At 43.2% G+C, this 25,992-nt stretch overlaps 1 protein-coding gene across 2 annotated transcripts in view; it reads right to left on the reverse strand.

Annotated features, from left to right (window-relative positions):
* Window positions 1-18,349, reverse strand: part of Tacc1 (transforming acidic coiled-coil containing protein 1) — a 112,385-nt gene extending 94,036 nt beyond the window's left edge. Inside the window, exon 1 of one of the 2 annotated variants that reach the window (XM_023722029.1) lies at window positions 18,255-18,349. In XM_023722029.1, coding sequence (XP_023577797.1) covers window positions 18,255-18,307 — 53 coding nt within the window. In that variant the 5' untranslated portion in view covers window positions 18,308-18,349. Of the gene's footprint in view, window positions 1-9,209; window positions 9,479-18,254 lie in introns of those variants that run through there. The other variant, XM_023722028.1, reaches the window with a different exon arrangement.
* Window positions 18,350-25,992: the final 7,643 nt, after the last annotated feature.

A 25,992-nucleotide genomic window follows, 5' to 3' on the forward strand; every position in this document is an offset into this window, starting at 1 on the left:
TATATATATTCCCTGCTACAGAAGTGGTCTCCTGAGATCTTAAGATGTGTTGGAGGCTATCTTGAGCAGGTGGAAAGGAGGCAGCAGGCACTACTGTGGAGCGTGCTGAACCAAATCTACCTTCCCTGCCTGCCTCAGCAATGTAGTGGCCAAGAACCTGAAGGGTGTTGTATTAAATAAATCTGATCTTTACTACCCCTCCCCCCAAAAAAGTCCTCTGAACCACACGATTTGGAGGAGTAAAGAAAAACCACACATCCCAGAGCAGCAGGGTCCTAGCCAGCAAAAGGAAACAAAAGTATAAAAGCTCATCTCCCACCATCCTGTAGTCTATTTTCTTTTCTCTTGCAAGTAACACAAGTTAGTACCCTAAAGCTCTCTCATTTACCCCGGGAGACTGACGAAAACTGACTTACTCCCACCCAGCCTAGGCCCAAACCAGTAGGTGATGGCTGGTGCCCCCTGGTGGTATCCTGGAGAACAGACCCTTCCACCTGGCCCTAAGCATCAAGGAGGCAGAAAACAGGTAGACAGTAGCCCTTACGTGGAACAGGAACTCGAAGACTGTGATAGGAGCCCCTTCTGTCCCTCTTCATCCTCATTACTGCCACATAGACTCCAAATGTGGGCATCCCTCTTCATTCTAACTTTGTCCCTAAAAAAATCTGCCAGCCTCTGGTTTGGATATGGGCCGCAAATGGGCCCATGTTATTCAGGACCCGGCTAGCGTCATCACTACAAGGCACTGGGCATCTATTAAAAAGCACAATCTTAGAACTCGGATCCTGAATGTTCCCAAAGCCCTGTATTAAAGGCTTGGTGTCTACAGTGGTGCTGCTGGGCAGTGGTGCTTCACCACAGCCGCAGGACAACAGGCCTTGGACCTCCAAGCCATGGGCCCAGCTCGGCCTTTCCTAATTGTACGTTGATCACATCTGCTAATTTTTTAGTGACAAAAAACAGACTGACATCGTGGGCTTCATGCACACATCGGTCCAGAATTACTACAGCCCAAATATAACTTTTTATGTGCTAGAGCTCAAACCCAGTTTGCTGGGCATGCTGTGCTGTGCTCTGGAATCGAAGTTGATAAACAAAGAGCTTGAGGGCCTTCCAAGGTCAGAATATATACAGAACTAAAAAGGCAAAGGAAATGTCAGCTTCTCACTTTCCAATCTCACCAGCCTCCCTAGCTTTGTGCTCTCAAACCACAATTTCAGTGTAGCCATAGAAACACAACATTTACAGTTGTTAGGCAAAGCAAGACTCACAGACAAAAATAATTCATGAGAAAAACCCTTGAGGGGTTGTTGTAATTGAGATTTGCAAGGGAACAGATTTAATACAAGGCACACTATTACAGGATTATTTTACAATATTCACTCAAAGAATCAAATGCAGAAGAGCGCAGGAGATCTGTCCATGCACTAGAGACCCAAAGAATCCAGCTGAGGGCCTGGATCCCATGGCAATATCCTGCATGAGTCCAGCCCAAGACCTAGAGCCCATGGTAATGGCCTCCACAAGTCCAACTGGAGGCCAAGAGCCCATGACAATGTCTCATGAAAGTCTGTATCAAGTATCTGCATGGTGAAGGCCCAAAGGTCAGTGGTAGGATTTAGAAAGTCTGCACCAGTGGGATGAAAGATCTGCACCGTCAGACTGAGGGATCTGCACTGGAACCAGGAAGTGATGCTCAAGGGAAGGACCAGAGCTCCTTTGAAGAGAACCACAGCCATCCTCAGGGAGAGTAAAGACCCAAGTACCTCCAAAAATGAGGGCAGCTGAGTTCCTATTAGGAAAGTCAGCATGACATGCTTCTCCAGCAACAGCACACCAACTTCCCTCCCAGTTCTGCTTTTTTTTTTTTTCCTGGTACTGGGGATCGAACTCAGTACCTTGCGCTTGCCAGGCAGGTGCTTATGCTGCTGAGATATCTCTCCAGCACCCCCCATTTCTGTTTTTATGCTACTGGCAACAATCCTTAGGTGGGCCTTCCACACCCAGCACCACGCTGACTCACTTCAGCTGTGTGTTCCAAGTTCATTAATCCATCTAGAACATACTGTAATACAGTATATGGTATTTACCTACAGAATGGGCTGGATCGCGCATCAAACATCTGCTTCTCTGAAACTATGCTATCAGTAGGGAAAGAACCATAAACTGTTTTTCAAGTAGGTGAGCAGTTAACTCTGCTAGTTAATGAGTGCCTGGGAAGCAGGTACACTTTGGAAACAATGCCCAGTAACTTCATCTCCTGTTTATGCCCATTTCTTCAGACCCAGATCCACTCAGATCCTAGCTCCCTATTTATGTGCTCTGTGGCTTCTGAACTTCTCTAGGCCTGTATTTGAACTGTGAAATAGAAAGAGTAATATCTATTTTGTGAGGTCCATGCAAATATAAAATAAGGTCCTGGACAGGTTTTGGCATCACTTGACACTCCCAACTCCTTTCTTTCTTTCTTTCTTTCTTTCTTTCTTTCTTTCTTTCTTTCTTTCTGTCTGTCTGTCTTTCTTTCTTTCTTTCTTTCTTTCTTTCTTTCTTTCTTCCTTCCTTCCTTCCTTCCTTCCTTTCCTTCTTCCCTTCCCTTACTTTCCCTTCTTTTCCCTCCCCTTCTCCTTCCCTCTTTCCTTCCTTCTCTCTCTTTCTTTTTTCAGATAGGGTCTTGCTATATAGTTCAGGCTGGCCTAGACTCACTATGTAGCCCAGGTGGCCTTACATTCACAGTGATCCTCCTGCCTTAGCCTCCCAAGCACTGGCATTACAGGCATGCGCCATGTAGCTGGGCACCACCATGCCTGGCTCAACTTTTCTATAATGTGCAGATATGTCTTTTCACATAGAAAAAATATATGAAAATGTTTACCACCCAGGGATGTGTAGCATAAAGAAGTTTTCATAGCTATTGTTACATAGCAAAACAACTTTGCAAGATTCCTGGGAGTGTTCATCCTGACCTATGTTGTCAAGGTTTTTTTATGGACATACAATATGAAATGAAACTGGGTTTTCTCAGAAACAAAGCTATCCCACTTTCAGAACACAGGCATTACTCTGCAAAGTGCCTGTGTAATATTCCTGTCTCCACCAAAACTTTGGTTGAAATTTAATCCCCACTGTGAATTATTAAAAGTGGGTCACTAGGTTATGAGGGAAGAGTCACCCATGGGTTCTGGAATTAGCAGGTTAGTGAGTCGTCTCCATGGCAAATCTGTTATCAAAGCTGGTTTGGCCTTGTCTCTTGGAAACCCCTTGCCATGTGATGCCCTGCGCTACCCTGGAACTCTGCAGTTGCCCATTTACAACCTCACCATATGCAGCTGTTGATCTCAAATTTCCCACTTTGTAAAACTGTAAGCTGCACCAATGTCTTTTTCCTTATAAATTACCCAGTGTCAGGTATTCTGTTAGGGAACAGAAAATAGAACAAGATAACTTCCAACTTTAAGCAAGCAAATGGTATGCTACATTACAAATCAATGGAGGTTAAGATAAAGTACAGTGTGAACAGGAAAGTCGAGCCTGCTGCTGTGCTGCCTGGGTTGAACCAGGAGGTAGGAGGAGAATCCTTGGAAGCCACTAACCTTCACCAAGCACCCCTCGATAACACTTCCCAGACAGCAGGCTGAAGGAGGCCTAGCGAGGCCTGGAAATGAAGGAGAAACTCTCATTCACCTTTCCAGCACATCTCACCTCTGTTCCACCCACCAAATCCTCCCTGCTCCTCAGATGCAACAGCCCCCCACACAGCCAGCCCTTCAAGTCATCTCCCTTTCTCCTAGATACTCTCCTGACTTGCCTGCCTGGGAGCTCACCCTCTGAGGAGGCTGGCTTCCTGGCCTGCCCCCTGCTCACCTCACTGCTCAGAACTGAGATTCTCAGCCCCTGCCTGCCTCGCATGAGCTCTTGCCCACATCTCTGTGCTCTGGATGCCCAGGCCCAGAGGCCTGGTGCACAGCAGGTTCCTCACAAACAGGTTAGGACAAAGAGCCTGGCTGGAGGTGGGGTCAGGGAGTGCAGCTAAGGAGCTTACACTGAGTCATTTGATAATCCTATGTTCAGCTTTCTGGGACTCACTAAACTGTTGCCCACCTTCTCATAGCACTGTACATTTCCACCAAAAGTGTGTGAAAGTTTGAGTTTCTCCACTTCTTCACCCATCCTCGTGATTTTCTATTGTTTATATGTAGCTATCCTAACAGAACGGGTGTAAAGAGATGACCTCAATTTTTTTCTTTTCTTTTCTTTCTTTCTTTTTTTTTTTTTTTTTTCTTTTTTTTTTTTTTTTGGTGGTACCAGGGATTAAACTCAGGACCCCACACTTGCCAGGTAAGCGTTTATTCTACTGAGCTATCTCCCTCGTCCAAGAGATGACCTACCTCAATTTGTTTCAATTTGTGTTTTTCTTGTGATTGATATAGGATTATCTTTCTGTGATTACCCACCATTTCTGTCTTCTTTGGATGTCTATTCAAGTCCTTTGTCTAGGCTTTTTTTTTTTTTTTTTTTTTTGAGAATCAGACCCTTAAAAATGGTTAATGTGGATATTGTTCATGCTACACATATCCCTCACCACAACAGGAAAAGAATGCCCATGCCAGTCAGAAAAGAGGGTGGCCTCCGTGGCCAGTGGGACAGTGCAGCCCAGGTCTGGGCTGTGGGTTAACAGCTCAAGCTGTGTAGAGTTCACGCTGGCTGCTGACCAATCTGACTTCAGATAACGCACTTCCCACACTTAGAACACCAGCAGCTGTGCCTTAGTTACTTTTTTCATTTAGCTTCTTGGTTTTCAATCCTGAAACATGTGCCAGGTGGCGGGAGAGGCTGCAGAGTGAGGACAGGGCTGTGGCACAGTTGGCCATAAAGCTAAGGGAGGGAAGGGAGGCACTGCTGAGCTAACCTCCCTGAACTCCCTCCAGTAGCCAACCATGATGAAGGCCTGCTTTACTTTTTAATACCATGCAGAGAGGAATTCTACTTACCTTACTGCTTTTTTTTTTTTAAAGGGATACTAGGAATTAGACTCAGAGCCTTCACACTAAGCCACACCCCCAACCCTTTTATTTCGAAAGAAGGTCACAACTTGTGATCCTCTGGCCTCAGCCTTCTGGGGCTGCCGGTACGGGCCACCACACCCAGCTTACCTTAGCAACTCTCTTCACTACCTCCATCACCCTCATGGTCTAGAAGTCCTGGTGGCTACATTTAACATAGACATCATCCCCTTGTCAGGAAGGTCAAATCATTTCCTTCTGGGCTTCACCAGAGATGGAGCCAGCCAGCACCCCCTCAGAAATATGTACTTCTGCATCTTTCTAACCATCACCCCAACTTCAATACTACTCATGCTTTTAACTTTTCTTCATATATTCATATGACTTTTCTGGAACTTTTCCCCTAACTTCCTTCTAATTTCTCTCTTTAATTGTACACAATATTCACACAGCCATTAGAAAACCTTCTGTGATAAATGAGTCCTGACATATTTTTAATGCCAGCAGAAGTATATAGTACAAAGTTGGAGAACACAATGAATCTGATAGTAGTGGGTTTAGCATTTGGCGCTCCTTGAGTTTCTTGTTTCCAGTCACGTTTCCTTGGGCCTACAACTTCAAGGCTGACACCTCTCTCTCCAAGTCAGGGACATGCCCAGCCAGAGGTACGGCAGTTTGGCTGTCAGGAACCTTGCATCTCACAGAGAATCCTGTCCTGATCACCTACAGAGGAGCAGAAGGGCACATGGCAAAACCACATAAGACTTCAAGGGTCTGCGGGGATAGCTAAGTAGAATAAGTGCGTGTTTGGCAAGCACAAGGCCATGAGTTCAATCCCCAGTACCAAAAAAAAAAAAAAAAAGACTTCAGAAGCTCCCCCTGACTTGGCTACTATACATTAAATTCCAAATGCAAATAAAAAATTGGGTCTAAAAAATTAACTAGTAAGAACTGACAATGGGTAGGGGTCTCACATTCCAGACAGACAAGTTAAATGAGATCTACATGAATTAGTTATATATCCTTGTCCGTCTACTTTATGTCATTCTTTGAAGTTTGCCACAAATTACTTACTACTTTTAGAAAACCTATTTGGATCATATGGCTGGGGGCTTCAGCACCAAAAACAAACAAACAAATAATAAATAAATACAACCTCCACTAAAAAAGGCTGAGAATGTAGCTCAGTGTGATGGCCTTGGGTTTAATTCCTAGTACCACATATAGAAAGTGAGAGCCAGAGAAAGACAAAAGAAAAATTTAATTCTGGTGATTGTGTTTCTTCTCAAAAGAGCTTTGCTGAATTAGCACATAAATCAAGGTTCGCTTCAGAAGAGGTGCCGCCTCACTCATGGACACACCTGCCAATGCGCCTGCCTTAGGCTCTGGGTCGAAGAGCTGCACACACACGCACACATGTGAGAACAGTGGTTCTTGTAGGGAGCCCTGTCGAAGTGCTGGTACTGTGCTAATAATACACACTACTCTCAGAGTGGATGTGATTATTATTGCTGATTCAAAGACTCAGAATGTACTCACCAAAAGAGTTTAAATAACTGTATTTCCAATGCTTCCTCAAGAAAGCTGATAAAGGATCTGGCTGGAATTTGCCCCAGGTCTCCCTGACTCTGCAGCTTCTGTCCCTTATCATTATATTGTGCTGCCTCCTTGAATAAATGAAGTGAGTATGTGTGTGGGCACACCCACATGCCCACACACACATCTGTCCCAGCCCTTACCAAAGTTGGCCATTTGTTTCCTTGACTTTGGAGAAGGCTGGCAGTTACATTTTTCAATAATAATAAATTTTATCTTAAAATTTCAGACATTTCTTCCCACATACAGCTATCCTTGTTTTATTGTACAACAAAGCTCTTGTATGAGAAGTTTATCTGGTTCATTTTATACCTGATTAAGTTAGTTTGAAACATAAGCTGAACAATTCTGAAACATAATTTCTCTTCCAAAAGAAAAGCACTGGCCTGAAGGCACTATTCATGTGATTTTCACGTGTCTGTTAACAATACATTTCAAAACTGCCACAGCCTGAGCAGGAGGACTTCCTTGAGGTCATTGTTATCCATGACAGCCACACGTCCGGCAGGAAGCCTGCAGCAAATGGGGTTAGCATTGAACCCCCCTTTCCTTGGACCCTGGGGAGACCTGTGGCTGTGCATCTGCACATGGATAAAACACACACTCTGGCAATTGTGGAATCTCACCTTTCTAAAGGGTCTTTTACCTGGCACATGAAGTAAAGTCTGCATGCTTCGGTAAGATTAATAAACCCAGCACTGGCTATATGCATTTATGTGGTTCAGTTCATTTTGTGATGCAACAGATTGAACCCAGGGCCTTGTACGTTCAAGGCAAATATCCTACCACTGAGCTACACCCCAGCCCTATGTGCAGCTTCATGTTTCCCCTTGAGAAAGGAAGGGCTGCATTCCCAAGCAAGAACCAAATTTAGGGATTTATGCTGGTTAATTTAGGTAAGTTCTGTTACATCTATGCAGCACAGACAGAACCTCACCTGAGAAAGAGAATACTGCCAAGCCACTGAAAATGATTGATACCCTGAGAATTAAGGATTTGACAGCTGACAGTTTAACACTAACAGCTGAACTCTATGCTTTCATGTGCTGACTTCATTTCTTCAGCTCAGTGTTAGCCAATGATCCCAATACTTACTTTCCAGTTCCACAGTATGCCTGGCCACATGGTCCCTGCTCTCTAGTTTCACCCTTGGCCAAAATAACATACTGTATTTCTCAGAGTAAAACTGATTTGGGAATCATAGACATACACTGTCATGTCAGCCTATGAAGCAGGCATTATAAGTCCCATTTCACAAATGCAGAAAATGATCCACCTTGACTCTGAGGAAGGAAGGTACAAGACTCCAGCTGCTGAAAAGCAGTGCTTGGAAGCTGCCTGCTTTAAATGTTCTGAACTTCCTCTGGATGCTCTGCTCTCTCCTGTTTGTCTTTCTAAAGTTAAATGACTTTGACAACTTCATCTTTCAGGTATTAAGCATTGCTGAGTCAGATTTTTCCCTTATTTGGGAAAACTAAGGGGGAAAGGGGGGGCGGTGTTCTCCCAACTGAAGTAAAAATTTGTTTCCTAGGACAGTCCCAACTCTTGAGTGGAAGGTAGCTCCATCATAAACTTTGGAGATACGTGATTTAGGGGTCAGCACTTTCTAGCTGAGTGAACTTATTTGATCTCTGAGCTTCAGTTTCTTCACTGGTAAAATGGTGATAATAACAGCAACCAATCCTGTTGTTTGGAATCAAATGATAAGTATTTAGAGGCATTTGGTATACCTTACATGTGCAATAAATCTCAACCATCCTTATCGAGAATAAGCTGCCTGAACTAAATTTAGATTTTTTTTTAACTAGACATGTTTGCAGTACATGCAGTTAAATTTAATTTTGATCATATGCAACTGTTAGGAGGCACAAATAACGTCTCAAGTATTTGGATACTCAGGAAGCTACTTTTGATTGGAAAAACGATTTAAAAGCCCATCCCGACCCAACCTGCCCATGTAAGAGATGTGTCTTTCTCAAACTAAGAAGTTCTGATATTTGCTGAATTAAAATCGAGCACAGATGCTTGGCACGGCCTGACCTGCAAGGCACGTGCTGTCTAAAAAATTTTTAATTAAACTTTTAAAGGCTAGGTTCTCAAAATAAATAAAAATAAAATAAAGCCTGAATTCTCAAGAGGTTATCAACACGCCCTCCCTCTGTCAAGACGCGTGACCATCTTTCAGTCGAGGGACTCCCCTGGAGCCTGTTCTCTGGTCCCCGCACAGCTTGCATTACAGTACTCAGAGTCCCCAATTGTTGCCGTCTCAGAACAAAAGCCTAATTGCCACTACTACAATACAGCCCTTCTTCTGAGGTCATCGCTGAATCTCGAGCAAACAAGAGAGGGAGTTCTCGGGAGCAGCAGGCACCGCATCCAAACTCCCAGACCCCAAGCGACCCAGGGCTGGGTTTCGGAGTTTGCACCCCTTAACGTTTCGAGCCCTTGCGAGTTCCCTCCTGGACAAGTCCAGAGAAAGTTGGGTAGCACAGGTCCTGGGGTGTCCCACCAGCCCGGCCTGCACTCATGCCCCCAGCGCCCCCTCTTCCCGCCCTGGGCAGCGCCACGCGGCGGGGGCTCCCAAGGCAGCCAGGATCGGGCGCTGGGACTCACGCGGTCTCTCGGAGTCTCGGGGGCCTTTCCTCGGTGGTCTCCGCGCCCCTCGGGGTCTGAGAGTGGGCGCCTCCCATCGCTCCGAACTCAGCGCTTGCTGTGCAAGATCTCTGCTGGGCCCGCCTGCACTACGCGGGTCAGGCAGCGGCCGCGGCTCCTGCCCAGCGTGGAGCTGAGCACACGTCCCTCCGGGCCTCGCCGCAGCAGGTGGAGTGGGCGACGGCGTCCCGCACCTCGGCCGGGACCTTGCGCTCGGATGGGCCGCGGCGGGAGGCCGGCTGCTGGGCAAACAGACGGCAGGGGGCGGTGCGGGCGGGCCAGAGCCCGGGATCCTTTTACAGGGGAGGGGCCTGTACCCCATGCCTGCCCGCCCTGCCCCAGCCCCCGGGAACCAGAGAGCCCCATTGCGTCCCACCCAGCCGGCTGTGTGTGTGTGGGGGATTATTTCTCCCCACCCCACAGCCTTCATCTTTGAATAGTGTTCATCTTCACACCGTTAAATATCCCGTGGGCCGCGATGTCTTCCAGGCTGAGGGGACAGCACCCCATCCGCACTGGCTGCGCCCCCCTCCCTCCCGCTCCTCGGCTATTCAGTCTACAGTGCCATCAGCACCGAATGGCACAGCTTTCACTTTTTTTTTTTTTTTTGTCTGTTTTCAGGACTGGAAACTGAAGACCCCAACTCGGAGAGTGCTCCACCACTAAGCCACATCCCCAGCCATAAGTTTTTGAAACAGCTTGTAGCTACATTGCCCTCGCTGGATTTAAACTCGCGATCACCTCAGTCTGTACTGGATCCCAGCATTTTTGTGACTCTTCCTCACTAGGATACATCTCCGTGAAGATGGAATTGGTTCAGTTTTGTTGTTTGCCCCCCAATCCTCCACACTGGGGATTGAACTAAGCAACATCTCTTTCCAGATCTTCTTTTTTGAGACTGGATCAAACTAAGTCGCTAAATTGCCCAAACTGGGTTTCAACTTGCAGTCCTCCTGGCTCACCCTCCCAGAACACTGGGATTACAGGCATGCACCACCGGATTTTGAGATACAGTCTTGATGACATGCCCAGGCTAATTTGAAATTCTCTGGGTTCAAGTGATCCTTCTACCTCAGCCGCCTGAATAGCTGAGACTGCAGCCCCCACCCTCTCAGCACTAGATTAAGATTGTTAGTGGCACAAATGGTTTATTTCTGTTCTTAGCTTAGTGCCTGCCTCATGGTTTATGTACAATAAATATTTCCTAAATAAATGAATAAGCCACTGACTAATGCTGAACACACAGAATTGTGTTCAACATTAACTTTATCTCTCCCTAAAAGTTATAGAAAGATAAACAGGGGTACAGTTATCCTTTAATTGTTGCAGACGAGATCAGAAAACATAACCAAGACATATGTTTGTAACAGTTTTTGAGCTCTCTTTGGAGTGTCACATTTTGGCCACCCACTTACTCACTGTCCTCATTGTGATGAGAGGACTCTGGAGGTCCAGAAAGCTGCTCCACAGAAGCCCTATGAGCCAAGTGCCGGGATGGGAAAATAAGTGTTAATTAGCAGTACATAATGAGACTGCAATTGAGATTTTTGTGGTAAGGATTTCAAATAGCTGAAAAGAAGTGGACTCCTGGCAGATAATCTTTTCCAAAAAAGTAACAACAAAAAAAAAAAAAAAAAAAAAAAAACCTTCAAAATCTTCACACAGCCTGTCTGTAATATTGCGGCCATGGATGGGACTGGAGCACTGGTACAGATACAAACAGAGCCCTGTGCAAGCCGACCCTTCCAGAGCAGCGCTCAGCCTCTCCTAGGGAGGGCTTCTTTCCCAGGGGGTCATTCCAGGGAAAAGGGAGGGGAGAAGCTAGAGAGGAGGCCAGGAAAGGGAAAGCTGCTTCTCTCTGGGTAGGCAGGATGGGCCGCTGGGAAGTTTCATTTCTGCTAGTGCAGAACCTGCTGGGGAGGGAATACCATGAAATGCCTGAAAAATAAAGGGCTAGAGACACAGCTCACGGGTAGCAAGTAGCTTTATCTTTACCTTGGTTATTAGCAATGTTGTTGCCTAAGTGAAAATGTAGCAATTAAGAAAATGAGTAGGCAGGCTGCCTCTGTGGTGGTGCAGCCTGTAATTCCAGCACTTGGGAGGCTGAGGCAGGAGAATCCCAGCATATTCAAGGCTGCCTGGGCTACATAGCGAATCAAGGCCAACCTGCACTATATAGCAAAACCAAAACTAAAAAAAAAGAGAAAGAGGGAAAGGTTCAGCAAATACAAATGCTGAAAAGTCAACATAGACAAAACTAAATTCACTGCAAAATCCTAAATATACACATTACATGCATCTGATTATTAATGTTCTTAACCAAAAATAAACTTTAAATGGCTATTACTTGTTTTTTTTCTCATTTCCTCTTTTTATTTATTTTTAAATTCTTATTAGTGCATGTTTTCAGTACATGCAATTTACAATCATCTTGGAAAGTAGGTACTTGTATGTAATGCAGCTTATTTTGTTTAAATTCCTCCCCACCACTTATTTCCATTTCCCTGTTTTCATTCTTGTTGATATATTCTCAGCTCATGTTTATGACATATGTTTATGCTCACTGAGGTTATTGGGTTCCTGCACATAGCAAATCTTTATTCCACATATTTCCCTTTTCCCTCTCCCTCCCACTCATCCTCCATTTACAAGAGATCCATCCCCTTGTCCATCTCCCTCTTTTTTGTTTTTTTTTTTTAATATTTTTTTTAGGGGTAGGCGAGACAGCTCATTGGACAAAGTGCCTGCTCGAGCAAGCTTAGGCAAGCACAGGGACCACGGTTCCATTCCTGGATCATATGCCACTCCAGCCCCACCCCCAGAGTGGGGTGAGCCAGCCAGAGTCTGGCACATGCCTATAATCCCAGCACAGGGGAGACTGAAAGCAGGAGAATCACCACCAGTCTGAGCTGTGTAGTGAGACCCTGCAACAAACAAATACACTAAAAACTAATAATAAATTATTTTCAATGTTTTATTTATTTGGTACAGGGTCTCATTATGTAGCTTGGACTCATAGTGATCCTCCTGTCTCAGCCTCCCCAGTGCTGGAATTACAGGCATGCACTGCCACGCCCGATTTCAGGGCTAGCATGGCATATGATACCAGGGATCAAACTAGGGTCCTTAGGCTTTTCAGGCAGTGCTTAGACTGCCATGCTATCACCCCCGACCTACTTGTCCCCTTCTAGCCATCCTTCGTCATTTTCTTTGTTTGAACTTCACCTCACTCAATGGAGAGATACTACACTGAATTTAAGCTTGGGGCTCTGCTTTATTTCACTCAGTGTTATATTTTTCTACAAATGTCTCAAATCTGTCATTCTTTATATTTGAGTAGTAATCCATTATAGAGAGACCACATTTTCTTTATTCAATCATCTACTGATGGGTGTACAGACTACTTCCAGAATGTAGCTATTATGAGTTGTGCTGTTTTAAACACTGGTATGCATGTATCACTCTGGAATGATGTGTTAAGCTCTTTGGGGAAAGCACCTTGAAGTGGGAGAGCTAAGCAATCTTCCATAGTCTGGATATTCCATTGTTTATTAATCAATTCACCTACTGGAAGATATGTTGGCTGCTCTAAATTTTGGCAATTATGACTAAAGCTGGTAAAGAAGTGTAGCATTAAGAGTATGTTTAGTTTTACAAGAAACTGACAAAACTATCTTCCAAAGTATTGCATCAATGAGCATTCCTGTTTGTTCATAGCTTCATAGCTTCACCAGCATTTGGTGTTGTCAGTAGTTTGACTTTTGGTCTCATTTTAATAATGTAGTGGTATCTAACAGTGGTATTTAATAGTGTAGTGGTATCTTATGGTCATTGTAATTCCCTAATGATATATGATGTTAAAATCATTTCATAGACTTATTTTGCACATGTACTTTTTTTTTTTTTTGAGACAAGATTTCACTATGTAGTTCAGGCTGTCCTTGAACTCACTTATGTAGCACAGGCTAGCCTCAGACTCACAAAAATTCTCCCACTTCAGCCTCCCACGTGGTGGGATTACAGGCATAAACAACCACTCCTGGATCTGTAAATCTTTGTTAGTGAGGTATTATATTTATTTTTACATTAATTCAAAAACAATGCCTATCAGAGGCTGGGGATGCAGCTCAGTGGTAGAACATTTGCCTACCATGAACCAACAGTCTGTGTCTGCTTTCCTAGTGTTGCAAAAACAAACCAAAACTTCTAAAACCAATAATTAATCTCAGTCAGCAGGAGTTTTTCCCTCTTTAGCATTTAATTACTGATATGAATAGATTCAGGTCTAGCATTTTACTTATGTATTTTTGATTTCTATTTGTTTTTTTTTTTCCTATTTGTTTCTTCTGAGATGTTTCTCCTATTTTTCATTTCCTGCTTTCCCACTAAAGAATAATTTTAGCCAGGCACAGTGATACATGCCTGTAATCCCAGCACTCAGAGGGCTGAGGCAGGAGAACTACTGAGAGTTTGAGATCAGCCTAGGCTACATACTGAATTCAAGACCAGGCGGAATAACCAGACCCTGTCTCAGAAAAGCAAACAAATTAAATTATTCTATTTTAATTTTCCTGTTTTTAAAGTATTGTCTTTGCTTTATGTGTACCATAGGATGTTAGAGGTAGATTATGTTTAGAAATTGACTTATAGGTTACAAAATATATCCTTAATGTTTCACAGTTGGTTTGTAGTTGGAAGTGTGCTTCCTATGCAAATTCCACATGAAAAGTACCATTTTTTAAAATAGAAAACTCACCAGATGGAGTTAACCACCAAAGGGAAATGTTAAAGGAACACATAAGTAAACTTTAATACAAATCAATCAAAGTTAGTCAAAATAAGTAACAGGAAAAAGATTGAAAACAAAATGAGGGCTGGGGAGATGGCTCAGTGGTCTAAAGCACCTACTTAGAACAAGCTTAGCAAAGCACAAGGGACCACGGTTCAATCCCCCAGCACCACATGCCAGCCAGCCCCGCCCCTCTGGTGGGCTGAGCTGGCCACACACACACACACACACACACACACACACACACACAAATAAATAAAATAAAATAAAATAAATTAAAAAAAAGAAAACAAAATGAACAGTGTCCCAAGGACTTGTTAGATGATATCAAACACATGTCACTAGACTCTCAAAAGGAGAGAAAAAAAATGAAATAGAAAAAATATTTGAAATTTAAAAAAAAAAAACATTTATTTATTTATTTATTTGGTACAGGGTCTCACTACACAGCTCAGACTCATAGTGATCCTCCTGTCTCAGCCTCCCCAGTGCTGGGATTATGGCATGCACCACCATGCCCAGTTTCCATGGCTCACACTGCAAGCCCAGGGTTCCAGGGCCTGCACGGCATGCAGTACTGGGTACTGAACTCAGGTCCTTGTGCTGGCCAGGCAGGCACTTAGACCATGGAGCTATCTCCCCAGCCCTAGAAGAAATATTTGAATAAATAATAAACGAAATCTTCTTAAATGTAATGCAAACCAAAAGTTTGCAAATACAAGATACTAGACAAGTTCAAGATAGAATAAACAAGAAGCCCATTCCAAGGCATAATGAAGTCAAACTGGTATAAACTGAAAGGTATAAAGAGAGCAAAAAACCCATAAAACACTTCCACGTGGTCATTTTTCATTGTATCTCTTTCTCTGATAAAATTTCTCATTTCTTTGCTGAGATTTTGATTTAGGAAAAGAAACCTTTTCTCCTAGTTTCTTATCTTCAGCTGTAATAGTTTTTAAAACTATAAAGCCTAAATGTTATTAGCTTGCTCAGCTGTGATCACTTGTCTCCTACGACCATGTTCCTTTTCTCTGTTCTTTACACATCCAGTCATTTTGGACTGAGTCTTGGATATTACAATGCTAAGATGTGCAGATTCCAAATTCTGCTGTTTTCTAGCAGTAAATCTTGTTTTTCCTTAGTTTCAGCAGATCATTTTCTGTCATACTTGAAATGGAAACAGCTTCTTGGGTTTGTTGAGAGGCTCCAGGATCCCTAGTACGAATCCACTGTGGGTGGGGCTCGGGGGTCCCCAAATTGGCTGCTCCTCTCCTGTTCTCCAGGACATGCAATACCAGAGGCTCCCTGTTCTTTCACCTCTTCAGGGACCTCACTGGTCACTTTATGAATTTTGTCCAGACTTTAGGGTTATTTTCTGTAACAATGGTCACAACATGCAGAATAGCCTATAATGCCCCAGAGCAGAAGCCCACACTATACCATTCTTACAAAACAGTAATGTCCTAATTTGTCACCCAACTTACTTATCATAGTTGTCCTGTATGACTTGGAAATACTTTTTAAAATTCCATAATAAGTCCAGTGTGATGGTACATGCCTGTCACCCTAGTACTCAGGAGGCTGAGGCAGGAGGATTGCCTTGAGTTTGAGGCCAGCCTAGGCTACATAGTGAGATGCTATCTCAGAAAAGGAAAAAATAAGTTAAAGGATACTAGAAATAATCTGTTATGGGTCCTGAAGGAATTTTAAAAGATATGAACCAAAGGAATTGAGCCATAAGAGCATCATTGGAGAAAATTAACCCTTAGGTATTCCTCAGAGAAAGCTTAAATAAATAACTAACAATGCACATCAAGGTGCTAGAAAAACAAGAACAATCCAAACCCAAAGTTAGTACAAGAAAGGAAATTCTAAAGATCAGAGAAAGTGCTGGTCAAATAGCTCCGTGGATTAAAGCGCCTGCAAGCAGGCGCAGGGGCCAGGGGTTCAATTCCAGGCCTGCCATGCCGGCCCCACTCCTGGGGCACACTAAGCCAGCAATTAAGAGTGGGCATGGTGGCATGAGCCTATAATCCCAGCACTTGGGAGGCTATAAACAGGAGAATCACCACAAGTCTGATCTAGTAGTGATACCCTGAACACCCTGTAGACCCTTCCCCGAAATACAGAAAAGAATTTAAAAAAAAAAAAGATCAGAGAAGAAATCAATGAAATTGAGACCCCTTCCCATCTAAATTACCTTTCTCATTGCCAAAACAAAATGCCCAACACCCACAAATAAAGGGAGAAAAGGTTTATTCAGGTCACTGTTTGTAGAAGTTTCACTCCATAATCATCTAGGTCTCCGGCAAGGAGTCACAGAGGAGAAGCAGTCCATGACAGGGAAACGGTAGCAAAGCAAGCCAGGGTGACCACAGCTCTTTCTACCCCTTGTATTTTATCCAGGGAACTCGGGGTGGGTGGCATTCACACCCTTAACGCTAGTGCCCTTGATCTGAGCATTGCACCCAGTGTCACATACTATAGATTCAGTCACCTCTGAAATAACCCCACCTATGACCGCATGAAACTGGGAGGACATGTAGTCACATGCCATAACTCCTCCACCCCCTCCCCAACAAAAGAAAACTAAAAAAAAGGGAAAGAAACACAAAGACAGCCGGGGATATAGCTCAGTGGTACAAGTGCCTACCTGGCAAGTGCCAGGTCCTGAGTTCAATTCCTGATAGCAAACACACACAGAGAATTAATTTATTGAAGAATGTGTTCTTTGAAAATAGACAAACCCCTAGACAATCTAACGAGAGAGAGAGAGAGAGAGAGAGAGAGAGAGAGAGAGAGAGTTAGAGAGAGAGAGAGAAAGAGAGAAAGAAAGAGAGGCAGAGATAGAGACAGAGACAGACAGAGAAACTTGAGTGGGGATATAGCTCAGCAGGACAGTGCCTGCTCGGCAAGCACAAGTTCCTGAGTTTCACTTCTGGTATGCCTCTCCACAAAAAACAGGAAAAATTAAAATTAATGCAATTAGTAATGAAAAAGGTTAAATTATAATGGACATACTACTGCCAGAATGAAAAAGATTATTAACAACTACTTCTCAAATCTGTAAACAAATAAATTGCAGAATTCAGAAGAGACTGATAGAGTCCTAAAAATTATCAAAACTATACCAAGAAAGCAATGAAATAATCGAGTAACAGGCAGTGAAATTAAATAACCTACCAAATAAGCAAACATAGGTTTTACTGAGTTCACTACTGAATTCTACAAAAACTTCAGAGAAATTCTAACATCAATACTCCTGAAGCATTTTAATGAACTTAAAAGGGAAGAAGTATTCCCAAAGTCATTATTGGAAGTGAACGTTACCCTAATTCCAAATATAGACAAGGACCCAACCAAGCAAGAGAACTATAGACCAATATCATTAATGAATAGAGATGAAAAAATCCTCAACAAAACACTAGCAAAGAGAATGTAACAAATCATGCTGTTTAACAAACAGCATAAATCACGACCAAGTAGGCTTCTTTCCAGAGGTACACAGATGGTTCCATATAAACAAATCAATAAGTGTAAGATACCACACAAACAGAACCAAGGGAAAAAAAAATCACATGATTGTTTCAAGATGCAAAAAAGGAAAACCTTTGACAAAAGCCAACATCCTTTCATGATTAAAAACTTCAAAGAAAATAGGTATAGAATCTTTAACTCAATCTGATAAAAGCCATTTATGACAAGCCTATTGTCAACATTATATTACATGGGAAACACTGAAATCTTTCTCTTTAAAATCAACAACAGGACAAGAATGTTCACTATCACCACTCCTGTTCAGCATAGTACAAATCCACACACTAGCTCTGTCTCAGTCTCTTGGTGCTTTCAGCAAAAGGACAAACAGTTAAAACTAAGAAACTGAGTCAGAGCACACAGCTGGAGAGCCCCTGAAGATGCCATTTGGTCCCGGCCTGTTTCACCTCTTACACTAGCACTGTGAACTACGCTGGTGTCACAGACGTCAGACGTGGCCTATGGTTCTAGAAGCCACGACAAGCAGAACCTCACTCAGATGCCCCCCATATTAGCTCCTTCATTCCCACTGTATCCAACTGAAAGATTGCACATCTGTTATTTTCACTGGGTGGAAAGAAAAAACAAACATAAAAAGTTTCACTTTAAAAAACACCTCAGAAAACAAAACAAAACAAAAAACCACCTCATTTCTACTCAGTGTCAAAGCGAGGAATTACCTTTGGAGATCAGCCTTTGAATTTGTTCTCAGTTTGCTCTGAAGAGCGGACATGACCACAGCCAAAACCAGGACCTTGTTTCTGGTCTTGCAACCCTCAGAACACAGAATGAAGTCAGGTGAAAGTCACATGCTTACTCGCTAGCTAAGTAAGTTTTCAGTGCAGATTTCCAGCCAAATGCCTCTTGCCTAAGGCTAAATCTCAGAAACTCTCCTATAGTTCCACCTGCCACTCTCCAAGGAACTGTTCTTTAACTCTCTGCGTGAGTGACAACAGAATCTGCCTCCCCCCCAACCAAAAAAAAAAGTGTCTTTGTTCCTTGTTCCAAGGTGAGCAATGGTCACCTGCAGTAACTCAGCGGTTTACAGGCGCAAGCTGGAGCCCTGGACTCACGACCTCACTCTCCTGACCCCAGACAGTCGCCAAGTCTGAGAGTCAGTCTGCAGTCTCAGAGACGAATGAAAGCAGTTCTTCAAGCTTCTTTTTATTTACATTTACTTCTCATTTCTGTTTCCACATAATGGTTCTGAGAGGGTGTGTCCATTGTCCACCTTTTATTGATTTCCTTTTTTAAACAGGTTGTTCTTTGTGTGTGTTCCCTGCCATGGTTTTCAGAGACAAACCTGCTTCTCTGAGGAATCCTGGACTAAGCCTATGAACTCTTATTACTTTTTTTTGGGTTTTACCTCCTTTTTTTTTTTTGCAATAGTCCCCTGGGGCAAGGATTTTTGTTTTCGTTTCTGTGTGTTTCTTTGTGATGATGCTAGGCATTGAGCCCAGAGGTGTTCTACCACTGAGCTACATTCCTAGCTCTTTTTTATTTTTATTTTGAGACACAGTCTTGCTAAGTGGCCCAGGTAGACTTAGACTTGTGGTCCTCTGCTCTAGCCTCCCGAAGTTCTGAGATTGCAGGCATGTGCCACCACACCCTGCCCCTTCACACATTTAAACACCATCTAACCCCACTTCTCCAGTCCTAAGGAAAGGGTTCATTCACTATGACTTGACTTTCCATTCATTAACCCAGCAGGTTCTGGTTTGGTCTTTACACTGAGAAACAACAGAGCAGACAGGAAAACCAGAAGGCTGGCAAAAATCCTGAGGGGCTGGGTTCAAGGAAGGTTTTTACTTGGAAGTTTTTGGAATTACAATCATTATGCATGGCTCTTTATATCCAAATAGCACCATGAATATTTTCTAAAATGCCACTGTTCTCTGGCTAGGCAAAATAAACAGGATTTATAGAGCCTGAAAATGCTATAAAACAAGTGAACGTTCAAAGGAGGTCTCAAAGAGAGGCAAAGCTTAATGTTTAGAGGTCATGCTGAGATTTTAATTATTTATTTCAGGTCATTTGTAAGCCAGAGAGAGCCGCCAAGCTACAAGGAAATGTCACCACAGTAGGCTTTTAGCCTGAAGCAGGTTGAATAGAAAAAAGAATAAGCAGAAATGGAACACAACATTGAGTGGCTTTTTCTTTAGGAAGCCTGGAACTTTTCCATCTTCCTGCTGAAAAGCCCTGGAATTGCAATGGAATGATTCTGTGCCTGTAGATGAAAATTCAGGCCCCCCCATGGTAGTTAGTATGGAAGAAAATAAAGATATCAGGCCCTGCAGGTGTGGAACCTGCAGAGATCAGTAGGAAGTGCTGCAGGTTTTGCTTTTCCACACTCCAAGAAAGGGGCATTTCAGACAAGGGTTTGGTTTGTATGGTCTTAGCTTGGAACATTTTCAATTTCCATCTCTTTTATTTCTGTTCAACTTTTTGACCCACTTTGCTATATTTATCATCACCATTTTCTTTCTTTCTTTTTTTTTTTAAAGAATTTAACACAATCACTTTAAATCCTGTAAATGTTAAAACTTCTTACATCACCATTTTCTTTAGCAGGTGGGATCTGAAAAGGCACAGGCAGAGGGGAGAGCCATACACTTCACGGGAGCATTCTGAGCCTACCTCCAGGACACCAAAGGGCAGACAGCCAGTGGCTGAAGAGAAGCAGCTACTTGAGCAAGGTGGGCCGACTAAGAGACACAGACTGGCTCACAGGCTCCAACCCAGCTGAAGGACAGTCACAGGACCCAGGAGCTTACAAGGGTCAAGGCCTCAAATTCTACCCAATGCAGAAATTCTCTGCTAAAGATTCCAGACTGGTGGCCAGCCAATCTCTGCTTGGAATACTCGGTTAGAAAATTTCTGGCCAATGCACACAACCCTCACATTTCTCACTCACAGTGCTCTCCAAGAAAGGACTTAGCAACTGAGCCTCAAAGAATGCAGGTGGCCAAATAACCTCTACTTGTTAGTGCCTTTAGGGTCTGGGTCAGCTTTCAAGCTGAGAGCCACCTTCTCTAGCAGACCCCAAACTGTGGATTTATTAACTCAAGCATCAAGACCTCAGGGAGGGCATTTCTAACTACCCAGTCAAAATGGAATTCCCTATTATCTTGTCTCAGTTCTGTCTGAACTTATTTTTATTTTATATATTGCACCATAACCATCCTCATCCATGACATTGGTCTTGTCCACAGCTGTTTCTTTTCAAATGCCTAGAAAGGTATGTGGAGATACAGCAGGCACTCAAAATATAAGAATTAAATGAAATTCTAAATCCGTCTATTTCCTTGAACATGATAGGAAACAGGTGTTTTTTTTTGTTTGTTTGTTTGTTTTGTTTTGTTTTTCACAATACCAGGAATCAAACTCAGGACATTGAGCATGCCAGGCAGACACTTATGCCACTGAGCTATCTCCTTATCCCCTTATGGAATTGGGTTTCCCAGTTTTCTTTAGGAAGAAAGTCTCTATATTGTTCACATTCCTCACTTGACATAGTCCCTTTGCACTGGATGATTATACAGTATAGATATTCCTTGTTTAACAATTTGTTTCATGACTACTTAATTTAAATAACTCTTGGACTTAACAACCAAGGAGACTTCTTTAGACTTACAACTCAGACTTACAACCTGTCTAATTTTTGTACAGTTCTGCACATCTTGGTTATAGAGCACTCTGATTATATAGTACTATAATTTTTTATTATACTATATAGTTATAGTACCGTAGTTTTATGTACTGTTATACATTACAGTACCACATGTAAGAGTTATACAAGTAAAAGTGAAGTCATCAAGTTGGAGCTTTCTTTGACAATTCCTCTGTTCTGAATATTGCAATGTATATACTATATGCAATTCTTCATTTAGCAACCAAGTCATATAAAGACCTAGTTGCAGGAGCAAAACTTGGATATTAAATGAAGAATATCTGGAGTAGTAGGAGTGACACCTTCTATGTATTTAGTGTTTTACCTTGTGCCATACACCTAGTAAGTGCTTTTAAAGCACTTTTTTAATTCTCTCAAAAATCGTATTCACAGGCACTACTAGCCGACAAACTGGAATGTCACTGGCCCTCTTAAAGAATGACTCCAGATCTGGACATTAGTGTCTCGATGCAATCTGAAGAGCAGGACTATGTCTACCCTGAGCTGTTCTCCCATGAATGCAATGCATTTCGGGAGGTGAGATCACTCCAAGGGCAGGTGGCAATGCTGTTACTGTTGTCCTCTGATCAGTGGCCACCACACTGGTCTGTGATAAACAAGGAGCTTGTGTCCATCAGCCTTTTCACTGAGTACACACTTTGGCTCTGTGACTTATTTCCATACCAAGGCTTTGTCAGTGAAAGTCTGCCTTCTGACAGTCTCCTTGGCTAGTTGTGGGCTGGCATTCTGGGTAATACCAGTCATAGATATAATTCTCAGCAAGGTTTCTTCTTCCATGTTACAATACAGGCTTAACATCCAGTACATTCCCAAATGCCTACCAACTTTCAATAAGTAAAACTACTCAGGAAATAAACCCTACAATGAACACTCAAAGATTGTTTATAAGGATGGAAATTGGTAGAAGATGTGATAGGGAGGCTATCAGACTGGGTCCCAAGACTTCTGTGTTAGTCTTTGGGATGCCATTAACCAGCTGTGGGTAAGGAAATTTCCCTTTCCAGATCTTACCTGTAAAAGGAGGCAGCTGAGCTAAGGCCAGAGGGTCCTCCAGGTTTTAGGGTATAGGATTCAGTCCTTTGAGTCAAATGACTTTCACACCATGATGTCCCCTAGATTACATCTTCCATATTTTTCATGTCCCCATCACAGTCCACCATCTTATCTCTCATAGTGCTTTGCCTGGTAACTAATCAGCTAGCTGGCTTGAGAAAAGGAATAGCACAATGATATCCAACTGCTAGGACCAAAGATAAGCCAAATAGTCTAGGAACTGAAGGACATCTTGAACAAACCATGTTCCTCAAAGATAGGCCAATACTTTTATCAATCATGCTGGTGTCAGTAAACATGTGCCATTTTGACTGTTCTAAAGGAATTCTCCCATGTGTCTGTCACATTCTGTTGTAGGTTGAATAATGACCTCAAAGATATCAGGGCCTCACTAGTGTTACTTGTAAATGTTATCTTCTTTGGGACAATGTTATCATATTTGTAAATTTGTTACCTCATTTGCTAATGTAATTAAAGTAAAGATTTTGAGACGGGAAGATCATCCTAGATTATCTGAGTGGTCCTTAAATATAATCATAAGTATGGTTATGGTTTATATCTAAAGTACCTCTCAAAAGGCTCATAGGTTCTGAGGTTTGGGCTTTGGAAGGTGATTGGATTCTGGGGTTGCTTTATTCATCAGTGGAATCATCCACTAAAGAATCCATAGCTGGGGCCAGGGAGATAGCCCAGAGGCATAAGCACTTGCCTGGCAAGCATAGGGTCCTGAGTTCAATCCCTCTCACAGAAAATAAATAAATAAATAAATAAATAAAATAAAATAAAATAAAAAATCCACAACTAAATGTGCTGTTGGGAGGTGGGGCCTGGTCGGAAGAGCGGGGTCACTGAGGATGACCTAAAAAGGTATATTTCTCTCCTTTTCTCTTCACTCTATGCTTTCTTTTTTTGTACCTCAGGCTGCCTGAAGAGCAGGTCTGGTAAGGCAGGTGGAGCTGGGGATCAAACCGCGGTATCCTGCTCCTGACTGCATTACACTCTATGCTTTCTGACAGTTACAACATGTATAGCCTTCCTCTGCCAGATCTTTCCAACCAACCATGGACTTCAAACATGAGCCAAAATAAATCTCTCCCTTAAATTGTAGATTTAGGGTGTTTTGTGCCAGTAATGAGAATGTAACTAAATCAAGAATCTTCATAAAAGGGAGACAAAGGAAGTTCTCACACACAGAAGAGAAGATGGCAATGTGACTACAGTGATAGATATTAAAGTGATGTGGCCACAAGCCGGCTAAGAATGCTGTCAGCCCCTAGAAGCTGAAAGGAGCTAGGGACAAGGAACACAGAGGATTTCCTAGGGCCTTTGGTGGGAATGCAGCCCAGTTCATGCCAAACAAGCTCTGTGCTGCCGACTTTGGATTTCTGACTCCAGAACTGTGAGAGAACAAATTGGTGTTGCTTTAAGCCACCAAGTGTGTGGTCATTTGTTATGGTTGCCATAGGAAACTATGACACCTCTTCCTAACTTCATGCAGAACTTCCTTTCATACAGATTGTTTAGATCTTAATGGCCCTCAAAGACCCATATGCTAAAGGCTTGGCCACAGCTGGGTGCTACCTTTAGTGGTGGAACTGTTAGGAGGTGGGGCCTAGTGGAAGGAAGTTAGGTCACTGGGAGCATGGCCTTGAGGGGATACTTGCCCCCACTTCCTGGCTGCTATGAGGTAAGCAGCTTTGCTCCACCACGTGATTTCCACCACGATATTCTGCCTCAGCATAGACCAATAGGGCACACTGACCATGGACGGAACCTTCTGAAGCCATGTGCCAAAATAAACTTTTCTACCTTTAAGTTGATTTAGCTCAGATATTTTGTTTCAACAACAGAAGGCCAACACATGGATTTTTCTCTAATTATTATAGATTCTCTTTTAAAAAATACCAGTAGGTATACAGTCAAGATGCTGGCAGGTAAAATGCTCCAATCTGAGAGCTTAATAAAGAGACTGTTTACAAAGGTCTGAGAATGGATTGGGGGACTTCTTAAGGTGGTAGGGAACCCTGGAGTTAGTGGAACACTGAGTGGAGAGGTCTGGCTGCCTGGCCAAGCTATAGCTTTAGTTAGAGGACACAACCAGCCTATAGCAACCCAGCAGGAAAAGAGCAAAGGCAACTCTCACCTCCCCTGCCGTGACTTCCTGTTGGTACCTTCCATTGGCCAAATCTAAGTGGGTTCTAAATGCAAGGGAATCACTGTGGTCAGCTTCCAGGAGACAGAGCAGAGTGGAGTATGGTTTTATAGAGCTTTTTTTTTTTTTTTCTGTATTTTAGGGAAGGGTCTACAAGTGTGTTCAGTGTCTCACTATTAGATCAGACTCATAGTGATCCGCCTATTTACAGCCTTCCAAGAGCTGGGATTACAGGCACACACCACCACGCCTAGTCTCTGGATTTATAAGGTTTTATAAGGGCAAGTGGAAATACCAGCAGGTAAAGACCACTAACACATACTGGCCTGGTTTTGAAAAACAGGAGAGCCACTGGACTCTGGGCCTGTGACCATGGGCAACTCACTACCTCTCCAGGTCTGCTTCTACTCAGCTGTGAAATGAAGAGTTTGGAGAGTGTTGACGCCCTTTCAGCTCTGATGTGCAGGATTCTGGAAGCAGACTAAATGTCTTTGCAGGCTGGTTGACACACGTGTCACAGAACCTTTCCAGCTGTTTACTTACTAAAGAATATCTAGGGCTGCTTTCCATTACACACAAGTATCAGGGTCTGGAGGAACATGCTAGCTACTGAGCCAGAGTTGAAGAAAGAGGCAGTCTGTGCTCATGTGTGTTGTGCACACAGGCCATAGGTGTTCTGTGGTCAGCTTCCAGGACACAGAGCAGAGTGGAGTACAGCCCAGGAAAACCAGGCCGTGGCCTAGAAAACCAATTGCAAGAGGGTAGGCAATAAGGCAAGGTACTTCTCAGTGTTCTGGGTCCAGCAGCTGACTCCAGTGGGTAGCCTTCATGCTGACCAGCAAGTGGACTGCAGGTCGGGCACTCCAACAAAGGTCAACTGCCAGCAACCACAGAGATGGTAATAATTAGCTAGAAAGTCAAACTATGGAAAGTTCTGAGGGGCCAGAAAAATTTGGTGTTGAGCAATAAACACACCCCTCACTGCCTTGAGGCACCTTCTTCTGTACTGTGTCTGCTTCTTCAACTATTCTTGTCTCCTTGTATCTCTCTAGAATCTCCTTTTAAAAATATAGGGCCAGGCTAAAGAAGAAAGGAATCTTCCCTCTGTCCCTCTCCCCAAGTATCTTGGGTGGGCCAGGATAAACAACAGCTTCTCTTCCCTTCCTCCCACCCCACTCCTACTCATTAAAGTCAGAAGCCCCATAATTACTGATGGGCCCCAAATGAGCACTGGCTCAAAGCATGTGATTTGGAAGAGAGTGGGAGGCCCAGGAAGGCCCATACTCCAGAAGCTTAAAACTTTTCCCCAGTTGCTACCTGATTGCTAAATTCCACTGTTGCTGTTTCCAGCAAAGCAACTTGGCTTTTGTTATAAACACAGCCACACTTAATGGTGTGTACTTGAAGACTGTCCAGTGAATTAAAAGGTCTACAGGCCTTATGGAGATGAGGAAGAAAGGGAAAGGGGCAGAATGGCAGCAGCTGTGAAGGTGGACAAAGAGACAGGGCTCTAGACACCAAA

The sequence above is a fragment of the Octodon degus genome, unplaced genomic scaffold (genome assembly GCF_000260255.1).
Source record: "Octodon degus isolate 3935 unplaced genomic scaffold, OctDeg1.0 scaffold00088, whole genome shotgun sequence".
In the NCBI taxonomy this organism is placed as follows: Eukaryota; Metazoa; Chordata; class Mammalia; order Rodentia; family Octodontidae; genus Octodon; species Octodon degus.